General features: G+C 36.9%; 5 protein-coding genes across 5 annotated transcripts in view; 2 read left to right on the plus strand and 3 right to left on the minus strand.

The window, feature by feature from the left end:
• Window positions 1-17880, minus strand: part of fut9b.1 (fucosyltransferase 9b, tandem duplicate 1) — a 207687-nt gene that overhangs the window by 65817 nt on the left and 123990 nt on the right.
• The window catches only part of fut9b.3 (fucosyltransferase 9b, tandem duplicate 3), a 163559-nt gene that overhangs the window by 21717 nt on the left and 123962 nt on the right, over window positions 1-17880 (minus strand).
• The window catches only part of LOC147842519 (4-galactosyl-N-acetylglucosaminide 3-alpha-L-fucosyltransferase 9), a 32435-nt gene that overhangs the window by 634 nt on the left and 13921 nt on the right, over window positions 1-17880 (plus strand). The window contains exon 2 of the mRNA XM_087264167.1: window positions 457-548. The gene's annotated coding sequence lies outside the window, so the exon portion shown is untranslated. The remainder of the gene's footprint in view (window positions 1-456; window positions 549-17880) is intronic.
• Window positions 8566-10263, plus strand: LOC147842520 (4-galactosyl-N-acetylglucosaminide 3-alpha-L-fucosyltransferase 9-like). The gene is made up of 2 exons (XM_087264166.1): window positions 8566-8672; window positions 8951-10263. Exon 2 carries the CDS (start codon window positions 8959-8961, stop codon window positions 10069-10071), a length of 1113 nt encoding a protein of 370 aa, XP_087120292.1. The 5' UTR covers window positions 8566-8672; window positions 8951-8958; the 3' UTR covers window positions 10072-10263.
• fut9b.5 (fucosyltransferase 9b, tandem duplicate 5) lies at window positions 12459-13771 on the minus strand (the record flags this gene model as incomplete). The annotated part of the gene is given in 1 exon segment (NM_001099266.2): window positions 12459-13771. A coding segment is annotated over 1 exon segment (1068 nt). The 3' UTR covers window positions 12459-12648.

Raw genomic sequence — 17880 nt, forward strand, 5'->3', positions numbered from 1 at the left:
GTTAACTAAAAACGCTCCATCAATGAAAAACAAACTGAAATAAGTAAATCAAACTGATGGCTTTGTGACAGACTCGCGGTCACTGCGCCTTTTTGTTTTTATTAATGCAAACAATACGGATTTATTTTGAATGGTTTGCATTCACTTTCAAAATCGCTACTAAGTGAACTTCTACCCATGTGAACAGTGAAACCGCACAACATCATGCCCTGCATCAGTGTGAGATTAGTTTTCTACATTTGGTTTTTAAAGATGATCAAGCTGTGATGTCAAGTTTATAAAGCTATGAATTAAATGCATATCAAAAACTTATGTAAAATGAAGCGATAAGGTAAATCAAGTTCTGAATGTTTACTCTGAGCAAGACGAAACTTCAGTGACATTATTTCCATGCTGTTATTTGATTACATTTAATATTCATCAGCTTAAAAAACCAAAACCTCTCTTATCAAACAGTCAATTCAGAGCCAGCTCATGAGCAGCAGCACCGGTCACCCTGCATGGCTCCACCTTAATGTTTGTCCTTGACAAGTGAATGCTCTACAGAGGTAAGTGAAAATCTATTTGATCAATTGGACAAGTAACTTGATAGTGATGTTACGTACAGAAGCAGGTTTTGCTGACTATTTAAATCAAGCAGACAAAGCAGATGTGAAAAATACTTCACCCTATAATAAGGCATTGTTTGTCAGGCTTTGTAGTTTCCTCATGTGAACACTCTTGGGTGGGGGGGAAGTGTGCGCACTGCACACAGATGAAATGTTTAACCAACAAGGATATTTACTTTTGTCATTACGAGTAAGTTCTGTGTCCTGTGAGTGTAACTCGATCACTGGGTTAATATTTGATGTGAATGATCTCACGTTATGGAGTATACTGAGACAAGCACCAGAATTATACCATATACAACGAACGCTGTAGCACAATACTGTATTATTTCTTCAAAAGTAGACAAAGACAACGGTGTTCAATAATTATCAATAATAGGGGTGTCACGATTTCGGTTTTTAATCGAAATCGATCAAAATTTATGCTCAATTTTGATTATTACCCCAAATAAGTTAAGTAGTTTACCCCAAATAAACAGCTCCAGGGTTCGTCTGAAAGCGTACGGTGACCACCTCTTTAAGGAGGTTTCGGTGCGCTTTTTTGGTCCGCGTTTGGTGCACACTCGAGTAAGATTGCTACAATCGCACCAGCCTAAACTAACCACACCAAGAGGGATAAAAACTCTAGTGTGATTTGACTGAACTAAATAAGGCATAAGGAAAAATCATAATCACGACTATTTTGTTCATAACTGTAATCACAATTACTTTTGGCTCGGTCACGCACGTGGAAATGATGGGGTGAACCATCTCAACTGCATTAAAGGCACAGGCAACAACAACAGCTCAAATTTCCAAAATACACAAAAGTCTAATAAATAATCTGATGGGTATTTGAAGCTGAAACTTTGCAGACACATTCTGGAGACACAAAAGACATATCTTAAGTCTTAAAAATAGGAAAAACAGGTCCCCTTTAACTTTTGGATTATCTTCAGTATTTAACGCTTCACAAACAGTAAGCTGCTCTGTCTGTCATATACTGTATCCTGATTTATGCTTCTGCCAGATGGCAGGATTTAGCCAACAATTATATTTTATGGCCAACCACTATAGCAAGTTTTTGTATTGTCAAACAATATTTTGATTGTGTGGGTTGAGTCTGAGTTAAATAAATGGCATGTGACACTCCTTGTGCATTCTTTAACTGTCTTTTATCTCCCTGGCTCTTTCTCAATCTTGCATTATTTTGTTCTTGTAAAACGTCAGCAGTTAAATGCCAAAGTACTGTGCCAATTTCAATTCAACACATTGTGCCGAGTACAATTCAATTTCCCGGATGTGCTCTTGCTCCATCTCTTGTCATCAAGAGTGGATGAAGAGGTGATTTGCGTGAACTTAAAATAAACAAATTTCATAATACATAGCAACCCAACCCAGTGAAATTTAATGGCAGAAGAGAACATCCACAAAATACAAATAAAAATACTAATGTATGATAAAATTTAGAGTTATTTAGTGCAAGAGTGTATTTAAAACCGAACAAAAAAAATTTAAACATTAGGAGAAAATAAAATACTGCAGCTGGATAACATCCCTCTAATGTTAAATATGGTATTTAAACTAGATAATAAAGTTTGAGTACAAAATTTATGGTGGCTTGAAAAAGCCTGTAAGAAGTAGTTTATTTAGTTTGAAAAAGTATCAAATTGACTAAAAGAATGTTTAAGATCCCTGCAGTCAACAATGTAACCACTGTAAAGACTAAAACAAGCCAGTCTAGCATGAATTAGCATGTTGGTAGCATGTATCTATCATGAATTAACATGTTAGCATGATTCTGGCATGAATTGGCATGTTTCTAGCATGAATCAGCTTGTTTCTAGTATGAATTTGCATGTTGTTAATGAATTAGCTTGTGCTAGCATGACTAGCATGTAATTAGCATGAATCTTGCAAGATTAGCATGTCAGTAGCATGTTGAAACAACTAGCATGTGTTAGAAGTCTCTCTAACAGTTGCTAGGGTGCTGAAATTGGTTGCTAGGGAGTGGCTAGTAAGTAAGGTCATCAGTGATTGGCTGCTGGCTAGCTCACAAAGGTTAACTTGATTTTAAGTCAATGGCAGTCTTTTACAATGGAAGTCTATGGACAGTTGCTAGGGTGTCATAAGTGGTTGCTAGGGAGTGGCTAGTAAGTTTAAAATCTGATGCAAAGTTATGAGCTCACAAAGTTTGACCCAAAGTTAAGTCAAAAGGGCTTTTGGGAATTTTCTGGGTTGTTTTTCGAAAAGTACACATATGTACCTCAAACAAGTGCTCTGTTTGTTAACATAATTGTTGAATGGTAAAATAAAGTGAATTAAATAAAAAAATAAGGAACATCCTGGATCTGTTTCTTCGCTCTTCTTTATTTATGTATTATAGAAGTATTGGATAGGGTTTCAGTATCGGTAGAGACTTAAAATCAAACAACTCAGACTCAATGGCAAAAAAATCTGATCAGGACATCACAAACATAGATATATAACAAAACCAGAGAGGGTTTTCTCAAACACGTTTACTCAGATAATCTTTACAGTATGCATTAGGGGTGTCAAAATGAATTGCCATCAATGCATCACAATCCAGATGTAGAGGATTCAGTACAAGTTCAGGAATAGATCATAACCAGTTATGATGTACCAGTGTTTCCCCTACTGTAATATAAGGGGTCACCCTGCCCCCTTAAAAGTTATCTAAATTTTATTTACTTTATATAGCACCAGATGACAACAAAAAACAAATAAAGTTCTTCCCCACAGAACAGGTGCATATCATATTTTGTTATTTTATTAATCAAACGAGAGGTGTTATCTCATTTACATAACGACCTGTCCTTACTTTGCATATCACATGCAGTGAAATTCTGCTCTGATCCGTGCACTCACAACTGAGCAGCATGTCTCACAGAGAGAGTGAGCTTATTGTAAAATGCTGCATGAATCTGACAGAAATCAGTGGAGCCAGGGAAAAAAGTAAATAAATCCTGCTTTTATGCTGTTCACACCAAACATGAAGTGTTCATGTGAATAAATAACAATAATCAACACATACAAATGCACATAAGGAGTAATTATCGATGCACAGCGTAAATAACATGGAAAGCACAGAATTCATCTTAATCATGTCATCCGCTCAAGTGGGATTTGTTTACTTGTGTGCGTGTGATGCCACATTGGGCCTGTTTCAGAAAGGAGGTTAAAGGTGCAGTAGGTGATTGTCTTCAGAAACATTTTTTGTTGTGCTGGTTGAAAGTCTCTTCACAGTCCAATAGTAATGATTACAGTAAATGATCTAAATGTGTTTATATGTATTTTTATATTCTGGGTAAAGCATAAAACTAAAAAATGTTCATCCAATTAAATAGAGTCGGACCGTCATCTCCCTTAATTCCGATAAGCTGGTCAGACTGTCTGTCAGCAAATGTAGATTCCGACTTCTGTGCATCTGTTCACGCAGATCCACCATTAGCGCTTGCCCGTCTGCATCACAAACGCATGCGCGCGAGCGAGCTGCAGGCCGCTCGCAGATGCCGAGTCGGAGCCGGAGGCAACGAAGGACAACCGAGCTCGGGCCGATTACTTTAAAGCCAAGCGCGAGTATAATTCGACCTTAAAGCGGCCAAGCGGTCACGAGACGGACCGGGAGAAATCAAATGCTGAATTGAAACTTTCAAATACCTGAATCAATATTGGAGTTACTTTAGCACGCTGGAGGAAGGACGAGACCATGGCTGAAGTATTACTGTTAGACAGGTAATGTTCTGTTTTAAAACTATTTTATGTTAGATTGTGTTGTGTTATGAATGACTTATATGCACAGACGTGTTGTTCAGCCACTGAAATCTCCTGGTGAAAGATTGATGTGATTATTTTCAGTTTCATAAGGTTCTTTGACAGCATCTATAATGTAGATTTATATTTAGTTTGACAACAAAACACCAGTAAACAACGCTATTCCGCCTAACCTGCTTTATTGAGCTAAAGTTGCTTTTATATTCACATTGGGTCATTTTTGAACAATGATAGCCTTCCTATACTGTTTACCACGCTACTATGAATATTCGCTCTGAAATAGCATGTAAGTGTGGCTAAGTATAATAAATGTAATTCCTGCACGGTGCTGGCACTAACTAACTGGCGAATGACCTGAACTAGTGGGTTGTCTGTCGGCTGTTGCGCGCGCTCGCGATTTCAGAGGGTGTGGCTTTGAATCACAGTCCCTCCCCGCCGTCCAAAGATAATATGCTAAGCGGTTAGCTTTTTGGCAGATCACCTACTGCACCTTTAAGTGAAAACTCAGAGTATTTTAACCCTGAAATGAGAGAAACTCTGGGTTTTCCAATTTAAAATGACAGGTTTGTTAAACTGGAGAAAGTAGGGTAGGTCAAGCCTGTTTCTGAAAGAGAGGTAACTTTAACTCCGAGTCAGTTACTGTGGTAACTTACTCTGTGAACTTAACCTGGTCAGGAGCAGGTTTTATTCTCTAAACTCTGAGTTTCTGTCGGTCTCCTCCTCTTTTTAAAAGACAAAGCGGTATTTCTCGCCTTAGCCTCACGTCTCCACCCACCTATTTTAAGGCTCGTTTTGGATATGCATATAAAAACGATTGATGGAAACATCATGATGCACAAACCTTTTGTAAATACGCATAATAAAACATGCACATAACTGAGTGGGATAAACTTTTATTCGAAAAGATGCGCCTAAACTATGATGGAAATACTTTTACTGAACAAATTACAGTATGTGCATTAAAAAAGGTTTGTTATAAGAGATCATATGATGAAAATGTGTGTGAATGGACAAACCAGCAGGCTGAGCACACTGTAACACATCTTAAATGTTGTTTTGCTCATTCATTCTAAAAAGCCTCAGTTTCAGTATTAATGTATATTATTAATGACCTCCAGAGCATCTGGAGCATGTAAAGAGCGTCTGTTCTCCGTGTCTCATGGCTTCAAACACCTCCACGTGTTCATTGTGTGTCAGCATTGTCTTCTGAGGCGCAAGTACATTTAGAAAAGATTGACGCAGCTTCTACCGCAGTACATTCTGCTTTTACTGTTGATATTTGGTGCCCGTTTAATCAGGAAGTGACAACTTTGTTCTCTTTTGCTTGTTGGATGGAAACGCTGCTTTATTCGCACATATTTTATGCATTATTTCAGTTTTGCACATAAATTTACCATCATTGCCTACATTTCAGTCGCACAAAGAACAAAGTCTCGTACAAGAATAACTTGTCCTTTTTTAATAAATAATTAGCTTAAAGTCACTGACCTTCAACAGGGACAAGTAGATTAATGGATTATTATTCTTTCTAAAAACAATTGTTTAGTTCTGCTTACAGTCTTGATGTCATATCAAACTGCAACCACTGAATCAATAAAAGGCAGACAAATAAGTGCACTTTTAAATTATTAAAACTGATTAACGTGTATAAAAGTGGTAACGTGTATAAAGATTTTTTTTAAACGTCACACATAACATTACTTATTTCATGATACGTAAATATAAAAAAGATAGAAAAAGAAATGTTGACCTCTTTTTTAAGATGTTGCCTCAGTCACTCGTAATATCTGCGCTACATTGATAATGCCTTTCATAGTCGCAGTGTGCACGCTTAACTCCGAGTTGGTCTACTGAAAGTTGATTGACCAAACTCAGATCCGCTGTCCTAAAACCAAAAAGTTTTTAATCCCTCGGTAAATCAACTCAGAGTTCAAGTTTAAAAGTTGGTTGAAACTCCTTACTGAAACAGGCCCATTATGTGATGTTATGACAACATACATTCAACCAAAGCCTCTTTACAGTAGACTAAGTGCATTGTATCAAGTGTCTAGCATATGCCATAGAAGCAGTTTGTTATCATGAACACTCTCTCTTTCTCTCTAAATTCTTTAATATTTTATGCTACTTAAAACAGACTTTAAATGCCACATCTCATTCATGGTGAGAATACAGAACAAAACAAGCAAATGCAAAGGAACTATATTCCCTAATATTATATAAGACTTGAACAGAAAAGAATTATCTTTGTGTATCTTATGTCTTAAATGCTCATGTTGTCCTCTGTGCCTGTACTTTTTGTTTAACACAAGCACCATAAATTCTTTGAGCAGGTAAAATGAACAGTTCCATTCATAAAGCTTACTGCTTTAAAAGAAAACAATGTATTTGTGTGAAGTAAAATAAAAAATTGTGTATGGAAAGCAATGCATCGTGATGAATTGTGATATTGAATTGAACAAACGATGACAAAGTAATAGTTTCTGAACTCAATCGTGAGTAGGGCTGCAACAACGAATCAATAAAATCGATTACTAAAAGCATTGGCAACGAATTTCATAATCAATTCGTGGTTACACGCGACACATGGAAGTTTAATTACAAAAAAAAAACAACAACAAGACTTTAGTTCAGCATGGAGCAGAGTGAACTCAGTCTCTTACGCACTGATACAGAGTTCGGCACCTCATAGACAGGTATAAGGAAGAAAGAAGTTCAACAGCAGTCTCCTACTTTTGTTCCGCTTTTAAGTGGGGAACGTCCCTGGTGCTGATGTTTTACTCATTATCCAGCTTGACAAGCAAGACAAGTTACCGTTAGCTCGTTTACCTTTAGAGCGTCAACTGAGAAAATCTTTGGAGGGGTGTCTAGCGCTGAGCAGAGCTCTCAGTAAGGGATCGTCGGAAAAGTGCTTATTTTTTTAGCTGTTTTTTTCTGCGTGCTCTGCTTTCTATTAATGAGGCAAACGTTCAGCCACAAGTAAACATGGCGACGACTATCTCGCATTATAGCTCAGGGATGAGCTTTTTTGAATAAACGGTTGGAAATTAATGCATTATCTGATTCGGTTAACACAAAAAAAAAAATTATCGACAGATTAATCGATTATTAAAATAATTGTTAGTTGCAGCCCTAATAGTGAGACCATTAGGTTCACACCCCTAGTATACATGTAGCCTAAAACATATTTCCCAAATCTGTGTGCATAATGCACATTTAGTTAAGCAGGAGGAATTGTACTCAGTTGTTTGGACATTCCTAAAAATAGCCAAAATCTTTATTTTATAATAACAGAGGTTTTTTTTATTATTACAACAAGCGTAGGCGCTGAGCTCTAGCCTATTTCACCAAGGTCGACCCTCTTTAAAATTTCTGGCCTCACCCCTGATATGTAGGGTCTTTGTCTGCGGGAGATACAGTTGCTTTTAAAAAAACGAAATAAAATAGTAAATAATAAAACACATAAAAATGTTTTTACATATACCATAAAAACGGAACAACAGAAAATGTTCAGTTTTAAAACCTTGACTTTTTCAAACCACGGCAAACCTTGAACCCAGTTATCATTCCTATCCTGAACTGTGTGGTCATTAGATTTTAGCAATGAGCTGTGACAAGCTTACTGTGCCAACTTACCATGTCTAGAGTAGACAACTAAATTTATGCCCATTTCTATAAGTATTTTAATTGGCTAACAATCTTTGTGAAGTTCATGACATTTGTATAGTCAACTTTATTTTTATGGTTGTCTTGGCTTGAGATATATTTGGAAATGCATTCCAGCATAGTTTAGAAATAGTGGTTTACATGTGAAATAGTTAGATACCTTGTTCTATTATTTGGTCTGATATTATTTATTCATAAAAGAAAACCTTATTAAAAGCAAACACACACAAACACACAAAACTTTTAAACCCAAATACAAGCAAAGTGCACATGTAAAATCAACAGATGCCCAGTACACTAAATTGTATTGTAAAGTGCATCAAAAACGGTTGCTTTAAATGACAATGTTGTTGAAATGATAATTATAACTCCAGTTAAGGCAGATGCCATACTTTGCCAATCAAACTGCCAGTTGCTGCTAAACCGGTTTGGGTGTTTTGTTTATAAAATGGAGCCAAATGCATCAAAAGTGGACACGTGACTATTATTTACCTACTGAATAATGATTGGCTTCCAAGCCAGATCTTATAAACGTGAATACAGTCACACACATTTCCTTCCTTGGAAGAAGCTCACACACATCTGTCCATAGGAGCTTCTCTCTTCCCTTCTTTCATCTTAAATAAGGTAAGGAGTAATTCTGAAATTGATTTGTGCAATGCAACTGTAATCTTTATTACTTAAGTAAAATTTAAGGCTTTAAGTCAAAAGCAAACTGATAATTTAATTTTTTAATGCATGATTAACTATTATGTATTAATATTTTTATTAATGATGTTATGAATCAAGTCATTAATGTAGCTTATTGTTTAAAGTTTACACACCTTAAAGCAATGTTGTCACATTTTTTATTATTTTACTGCTCCTGTTCAAAACTAAACATTTATTTTAATGATTTTCTTTAGATCACAAAATGGTAACTTTAACAGGAGTTTCACTGCCTCGTCTGGTTACTATGATGGTAGTGGCAGGACTAGTCTCTCTGACGATCCTCTACTGCTGGTCTTCCACTCCAAAGAACTGTCCAGCTCCACAAACAAACCCGAAACAATACATAGAACGTTACTTTGGCGAGAAAAGTGACTCTCTAACTGGTACACCAAAAGAAAAACCTATCCTTCTGTTGTGGTTCTGGCCTCAAAATTACTATTTTGATTTCAGTGACTGCAAAACCATTTATGACATTGATGGTTGTCATTTGACGGATAATAGATCACTCTACGACAAATCAGACGATGTCCTCATCTTTCACAGAGGCATCCACTGGGATCTGTCTAATCTCCCCCCATCGCCTCGTCCTCGGTTCCAGAGGTGGATTTGGTTTAATGTAGAATCACCGACCAACACAGCAAAAATACCCGGTCTGGAAAACCTCTTCAATCTCACTCTCAGCTACAGACATGATTCTGATATTCTTGTACGGTTGCGTTTGAGAACCAGGAAGAAACCAGAGGAGGATTTTGTAATCCCAAAAAAGGACAAACTGGTTTGCTGGATTGTAAGTAACAATCTTGAATGGACAGGTGTGGGCACAAGGAAGAAGTTTTTTGAAGAGTTCAGCAAACACATAAATGTCACTCTGTTTGGAAAGGCTTATGCTAAGTTTTTGGATTACAATCAGTACTATCCTACCCTCGCTAGCTGCAAATTTTACCTCTCTTTCGAGAACTCCATTCACGAGGATTATTTTACAGAAAAGATCAATGGTCCTCTTTCTGTAGGAACTGTTCCTGTGGTTTTGGGTCCTCCAAGAAAGAACTATGAAAACTTTTATCCTAGAGACTCCTTTATTCATGTGGAGGACTTTCCAGATCCAAAGTCAGTGGCAGAATATCTGCTTCAGCTGGATAAAGATGACGTTGCCTATCGCAGATACTTTGATTGGAGGAAACATCTTGTGGCAACTCCTCATTTAATACAGCAGACCCAAGAGTTCATTCTAGCTATATGCACTGCCTGTGATTATGTAGCACACCATAGGGAATATAAAGAAGCTCATGATATATACGACTGGTTTTTTCAATAATATGTAAATATAATCTGAGGTTTGCAAGCTGAAAGAATTTGAATACATTTTATAAGGTGTCTGCATGTGATTGTTCTTTTTTTGCATGAAGTATTTAGCAATTGAGACCAAATACATTCAGTAACTGCATGAATTCCATATGTTATGCTATTGCCTTTTCTGTGGAAATAAATAAGTGTAAAAAAATAACAATTTGGTTACTTATGTTTACTTTAAATACACACATTGATATCTGTGGTTTACAAGGACTCTTTCATAGATATAATGTATTTTTAACAATATTTTATGCAGTGAAAAGACAAACCCACCCCACCCCTAAACCCAAGCGTCACAGCAAACCTGTCCCTGACATTAAATGTGAAAACACCGTCAAGTATGATTAAGCCTTTGAATTACAATGACATCCGGCAGCAGGGTACAAATATTTAATTCGTTATGAATCAATTAATTATTCATAAATAATTAATTAACCTTCACCTATGATGATAATGCCATTGTCCATCAAGATGTTTCACGTTAGACATCATAAGTATTGCTGTGCGTAATTTATTTAACCCTTTAACTTTACGTGCCGACTGACTGACAGGTGCATGATGCATGAGGCCAGCAAACACGACGTGTAGCCGTTTCACTACTTCAGGACGCATTAATATCGCTCTGTAGGTCTATTAGAAAACATTCATAAATATTCCTAGCAAATCTAATAAATGCTGGAGACATAAACGCACTAAATCGCACTTCAGCAGCGCTTATTTGAGTGCGCACAAGAAGATCTGCTCGCTCTTGACGTGGCTTATATTTGAGGGCGTGCAAGAAGTTTTGTGCACGAGCAGCGGAAATCGGCGCACAAGAAAAAAGATCCACATGCTTTAGGCTATTACATAAATGCGATCTCGACTTCTAATACTGCACTCACGACATTTGTCAGTGAAATAACGCCACAGGGAGTTGGTAGCTCTTTGTAAAAAAAGGCCTGCCGCCACAGCTGGAAAAAATCCTAGAGGAAACACTGCTATACATGTATAGTGTAGACAAACATGGAGTCATTTGTTTATACATTTCTATTGTAGTTTTACCATTGCAACTAAAGAATTAGCACAAAAGGTTAATTTAAGAACTTTGGTTGAAAAAAAAACTCATGGCTAAACTTTTGTGAAACATGATATTGTTATAACATGAATTATGATTTTGTTAGCTCACATTGCTAGTTTAGTTGTTAACAACACATCTGTGCATGCCATTAAAAATGGTTTGTCCTTGTAATGTTTAACTGAAATCTAAAAATGCCCTTCCTGTTTGTTTTTGTTTTCCGGTTAAATTGTCAGATTGCATTTTTTTTTTTTTTATAATTTAGTAGTTTTTAATACTAATATATTATATAACATTAATTATATTAATATATTAAGCATGGGTAACATATTTAACCACGTAGCTACAGCAATGAGTTGACAACAAACAGAAATGGTGAATAGTAGGAGTAAGGTTGTAAAAATGTAAAGTTCATGCAGATTTGAATGCACTTTGGAAGACAAATTTGATTCATTCATATTTATAGAAAGAAAATGGAAATCTAATAATGGTCACACCAAAACAAATTAGAATAACACTGCAAATGGTGCTTTATTTTGAGAGTTTTGGTGAATCATGCAGATAGTATACATACATTTATACATCCTTATTGAGACAGTCTGCTGGTGCAGTATTAAAATATGGTTAAGTGTACAAGGAAGTTAGATTTATATCTCCTGCTGCTAACATGATTTGCGTCTTGATTATTTTTCCTCTTTGGTGAAGCCAGAAATGCACAAGTCAGAGGATTTATTTTTCAACAAGTGTACAGTATGTGCACATACCGGTTTTGGTAATTTACAAGGTGTTTTTGTATCATATGGGTATGAGCTAGCTGTACTCTGTTATGGTAGTATGAGGACATGCCTGATTGCCTTGTAACTCACAATGTTTAAAATCATACTTATCAGGGTCTCCTAACATTGAAAGTTTGTCACAGTTTTTCTTATTGTAGTTTCCCAACTAATAGGAATATTTATATATATATATATATATTTATATTTATATATATATATATATATATATATATATATATATATATATATATATATATATATATATATATATATATATATATATATATAAAAATTGCAGGTATAAATATATAAAATTTAAGCAGGTCTTGCGTATATAGGTTAGGTGTACATGATCGAGGAAGAGTATTTGTGTATTAAGTATGTATAGTCCTTGCAGTTTTCGATGGTTGGCATCCTTCACAGGTCTGGGATCTCATCAAGTGCCACTGCACTTGATAATAACCAACATGCTAACAACAACATAATACCAATAAGTAACATATTAACTAAAACGAGTAACCAAAATGTTTAAGCATATTTATTTCCAAAGAAAAAGGCAAAAGAACACCAACTTTTAATTCCTGCAGTTATATTTAATACTACCCTACAACAAAGTGAAAAAAAAAAAAACAGACACACGCACGCACCTTATAAAGCGTATTGCAAATCCCTCCATGAATTACCAGTTTACAAATCTGAGATCATACTTGTATTAATGAAAAAACCAGTCGTATATATTATGAGCGTCTTTATATTCCTTATGGTGTGCTACATAATCACAGGCAGTGCATATAGCCAGAACAAACTCTTGAGTCCGCTGTATTAAATGAGGAGTTGCCACAAGATATTTCCTCCAGTTGAAGTATCTCCGATATGCAACGTCATCTTTATCCAGCTGAAGCAGATATTCTGCCAGTGACTTTGGATCTGGGAAGTCCTGCACATGAATAAAGGCGTCTCCAGGAACAAAGTTTTCATAGTTCTTTCTTGGAGGACCCAAAACCACAGGAACAGTTCCTACAGCAAGAGGACCATTTAACTTCTCAGTGATGTAGTCCTTGTGGATGGAGTTCTCAAAGGAGAGGTAAAATTTGCAGCTAGCGAGGGTAGGATAGTACTGATTGTAATCCAAAAACTTTCCAAAAGCCTTTCCAAACACAGTGACATTTATGTGTTTTCTGAGCTCCTCATAATACTTGTTCCTTGTGCCGGCACCTGTATATGTTGCTTTGTTACTTACAATCCAACAAACCAGTTTGTCCTTTTTGGGAATGACAAAGTCATCGGCTGGTGTCTTTCTGGTTTTCAATCGCATTCGTACAGGAATATCTCCATCCTCTCTGTAGCTCAGGGTGAGATTGAAGAGGTTTTCCAGACCAGGTTTTTTTCTGGTGTTGGTCGGTGACTCTACATTAAACCAAATCCACTTCTGAAACCGAGGACGAGGCGATGGAGGAAGGTTGGACAGATCCCAGCTGATGGCTTTGTGATAAATGAGAACATTATCTGATTTTTCATAGAGTAATCGATTATCCGTCAAATGACAACCATCAATGTTGAAAATGGTTTTGCAGTCACTGAAATCAAAGAAGTAATTTTCAGGCCAGAACCACAACAGAAGGATAGGTTTGTCTTCTATTATTTTGTTCGTCAGAGCGTCGCTTTTCTTGGTAGAGTAACTTTCTTCTTGTTTCAAATTTGGCAGCGGAGATGGACAGTTCTTTGGAGTTGAGGGTGAGTAATAGAGGATTGTCAGAGAGACGAGTCCTGCCACTACCATTGTGGCAACCAGACGAGGCAGGGAAATTCCTGATAAATATAACATGTTGTGATCTATAAAAGGATAAAAAAAAAACATTTACTTTTAATCATGGGCAATAAAATGAAAAAGGTATGTACAACTCTGAAACAATAAGCTACACAAGTTGCCTTAAGTTAAACAGTTAATCATCTTGCATAAAAGAGCACACTTTTGCATTTAGCTTTAAAATTATAGCTCAATTTCACTGAAGTAATAAAGATTAAAATTGTATTACGTAAATGAATTCCAAAATTACAACTTACACTTTTACGAGCCCCTAAGAGATTTCCTGTGTGTCCTCCTGGTTTCGACAGATGTGTGTGGGTTTCTGCTAAGAGAGAATGAATCGAACTATATTTTGCAAATATGCACACTTAGAACTCACTTGTCCTTGCAAAATAGGGCAGAAAGATAAATTGAACGTGATTAGCTATGTTTCTATCCAAAAAGGCTAATTAAATTTATGTGCGAAACTGGAATTCTATTCATTCATTTTCTTTTCGGCTTAGTCCCTTTATTAATCCAGGGTCGCCACAGCGGAATGAAATGCCAACTTATCCAGCACATTTTTATGCAGCAAATGCCCTTCCAGCTTGAACCTATCTCTGGGAAACATCCACACACACTCGTACACGACGGACAATTTAGCCTACCCAATTCACCTGTAGCGCATGTGTTTGGACTGTGGGGGAAACCGGAGCACCCGGAGGACACCCACACGAATGCAGGGAGAACATGCAAACTCCACACAGAAACGCCAACTGAGCCGCGGCTCGAACCAGCGACCCAGCAACATTCTTGCTGTGAGGCAACAGCACTACCTACTGCGCCACTGCGTCGTTGGAATTCCGTTCAATTATAGTCAATTATTAAATTGTGGAATAAAAGTCAACGCCAATGCACCATGATAAACGGAGATATTGAATTATAAACATACATTTTTAGGCGACTTTATGGTTAAAATTTGCAATTACTCCACAATAAGATGTTTTAAACTGTGTCTCTTACTCGACTAGAATTTCATTTGGACATTACAGATCCAGCGATGTTACTATTGGAGATGCACACTAGAGCTGCATGATTCTGGCTAAAACGAGAATTGCGATTTTTTTTGGCTTAAAATAAAGATCACAATTCTCTCACGATTCTGTAGATGTAAAATAAAGGCTAACATGAGTCGGCAATTATTATTGTTTTTTTCCGCAAACATATGGTAAAACAATATTATTATGTGTAGGTCTACTGATTTCTATAAATTATTCTATTCTACTTATATAATAATTCTGATGTTGAATTATGTCTGAGATATAGGCCTATGCTTGCAATCTGTCATTGAAAACATTATTAGACCATTTTATTCAATGTTAAAATCAACATATAGGCTAGAGTAGTTGTACTGACACTGTAAACATTTATATTCATGCACAACTGTGTTTTCGCAATAAAAGAAAAAAGTATCAAATGTTTGTCTTATTCCTGGAGGGCCGGTGCCCTACAGATTTTATTTCCAACTCTAATCAAACACACCTGAACAAGCTAATCAAGGTCTAACTAGGTATACTTGAAACATCCAGGCAGGTTTGTTGAGGTGAGTTGGAGCTAAACCCTGCAGGAACAGTGGCCTTCCAGGACCGAGATATGTGACCCCTGATTAAAATGATGTGCACGCTTTTGGATTCATTGTATCTGCTAAGTGCTGTTCATACTTCGTGTGCGGCTCTCAAACGATCCCTCTGCTACAAACTGAATGCTATCGACAACTTTGTTACCTGTTACTTGGGCCAGACGGAATCTGCGGACGTTTTTTGCCATTTCTGCGCAGAATTTTGGTAAAAATCTGCGGATTTCTGCGGAATTATTTTGGGAGTATCCAGCGGAGTATTTTAACTTAGACCTTAATATATTAAATAAAAAGTAATAAATTAAGGAATAAAAACTAAAATTCAGATTTACACATTTACTCAAGTAAATAAACTTTACTTAAACTATTATTGTGTTTAGGGATACATGTGAGCAGCATTACACATTTACAATCCTGCCTACTGCAGCGCAGGGGTGTTGGAGTGAAAATATATTTACTCTGCCTTTTCAAACTTCTTTTTTCCCCTCAAACAAAGAATAACAAAGAACATCTGAATTCTAGTCCAAATTTGTATGCCCTTCACTCACCAACGTACCTCCATCTTGTTTATTCAGCTTTAAGTCACTGGTTACTTAACACAAGTGTCCTCTACAGGTGGAATGGGTTTAAATGAAATGCCCTAAACCCTTGAGTACTTTAAATCTAATATACACTGCGAATGAATGTCGCCGTTGTGACGTCTCAATCACATTGTATTGTGCATTGTGTGACATATAATAGGTGCTGGAGTGTACATAAACACAGTCAAAATTGAGAGACTGTAAATGTAAACTTTCCTTGTACACTTGACAAAGCGGAATGCACTTTAAAATGGCGGCAGAGATTCCCCTGAGGGGAAATTTGCAAGTGGATGTCTAAAGACTGATTTACACTTCTGCATCAAGTGATCGGCGCAACCCATGGCGCGAGCCTTGCGCAAAGCCGTGCATTTATACCAAGCTCACTAATCACAGAGCTTGCGCTACGAGTTACATTTTTTTAGAGGTGCGCATAGCATACGCGTGCGATTTACGTTGAAGTATAAATCAAACTTAAGGGTGCTTTCACTCTTGATTCAATTGCCTGAACAGAGCTCAATTTTCATCGTCTCTCTTGCCACCTTCACAGCTTGTGTTCACACCATCTTTTTTCCCTCCTAAACCCCAGTATGCTTGCATCATCAAGCTGCTGTTTTGGGAACAGCTGCTGTTGAAGTGGCTAAATTGGAGATGTCCGCATATCACTGTCAGTCAGCTTTTATTGAATCTTTTGGTTTTGTTACCAAAACCAAAATACAGAGAGCCACTTGCATCTGTCTGCCACAAAAACATTCTGCAGACATCGCATGATCTTTTGAAAGGGTTTTTGGTGGAGACAAGCAGACATCATCACCGTTTAACCTGGGTAAGCCCCGCTTGTCGCCAAGGTAGATGATACGACGACATGAATAAACTAGGGATGCTCATTTCGGTTAATTTTGCTAACCTACAACCGCAGCTTATTAATTGGATATTAACGGTTAACTGGTCAGATTAATATTAAATTATAATTACATTTTTTTGTAAAAAATTTATTTAATGCCCTGTTGTTTAGGAATACGTGATTTTCCATTACAAAAACGCCTTTTAGCGTTTTAGGGTGTTTTAGCGCAATTTAGAGCGTTTATGTAGCCCAGGGGTGGCCAACCCTGTTCCTGGAGAGCCACCTTCCTGCAGATTTCAGTTGCAACCCATATCAAACACACCTGCTTGTAATTATCACATGGTGTTCAGGTCCTAATTAATTGGTTCAGGTGTGTTTGATATGGGTAGCAACTGAAATCTGCTGGAAGGTGGCTCTCCAGGAACAGGGTTGGCCACCCCTGATGTAGCCAGTATGTCTACAACATTTATAAGATTTGCTAGGAATATTTCTGAACGTCTACAATAGACCTGCAGAGTGAGATTAATGCGTCCTAAAGTAAAGTGAAGTGGCTGTAAACTCTAGCAAGATAAAGTCACTGTATGCAGAAGCACAGACCTTTATAAATGAATTAAAACTATGGAAACTGTGCTCATAACTGAAAGCTAAGTCGTGTTTACTAGCCTCACGCACCTGTCAGTCAGTCAGCACGTCACCTCAAAGGGTTTAATAAATAACGCACAGCACTATACGGTTACAGTAAACTTTGCGCTGTTATAATTCCCTTACCTTTAAAATGAATGTAGCGGGAACCATGCTCTTTAAAAGTTCTCTGTAGTTGTCTTGAGAACACAAATACAGCAGCTCTAGGATGAGCTGCATGCAAAACACTTGCGGCTTTTAATAAACCATTCAAAAGATGCCGCTCTTAATGCAAAAAAACGCATTCGATCAGCCTCTTATGCAGCCAAACTCTACAAATATATAAAAATCTATTTTAATCGTTTAACTGTCTGATACCATTAATCTGTTACAAACGCACCCTTTTGGTTAACGGTCAATTGATTATTTTGAGCATCCCTAGAATGAACATTATGAAAACTAAAGTTTGTAGTTCAGTT

Source organism: Danio rerio, chromosome 8 (genome assembly GCF_052040795.2).
Source record: "Danio rerio strain M-AB ecotype USA chromosome 8, GRCz13ab, whole genome shotgun sequence".
Lineage (NCBI taxonomy): Eukaryota > Metazoa > Chordata > Actinopteri > Cypriniformes > Danionidae > Danio > Danio rerio.

Bases quoted from the DNA above. Each gene is read 5' to 3' on its own strand.
- LOC147842520 (XM_087264166.1), top strand. From the start codon at position 8,959: ATGGTAACTTTAACAGGAGTTTCACTGCCTCGTCTGGTTACTATGATG.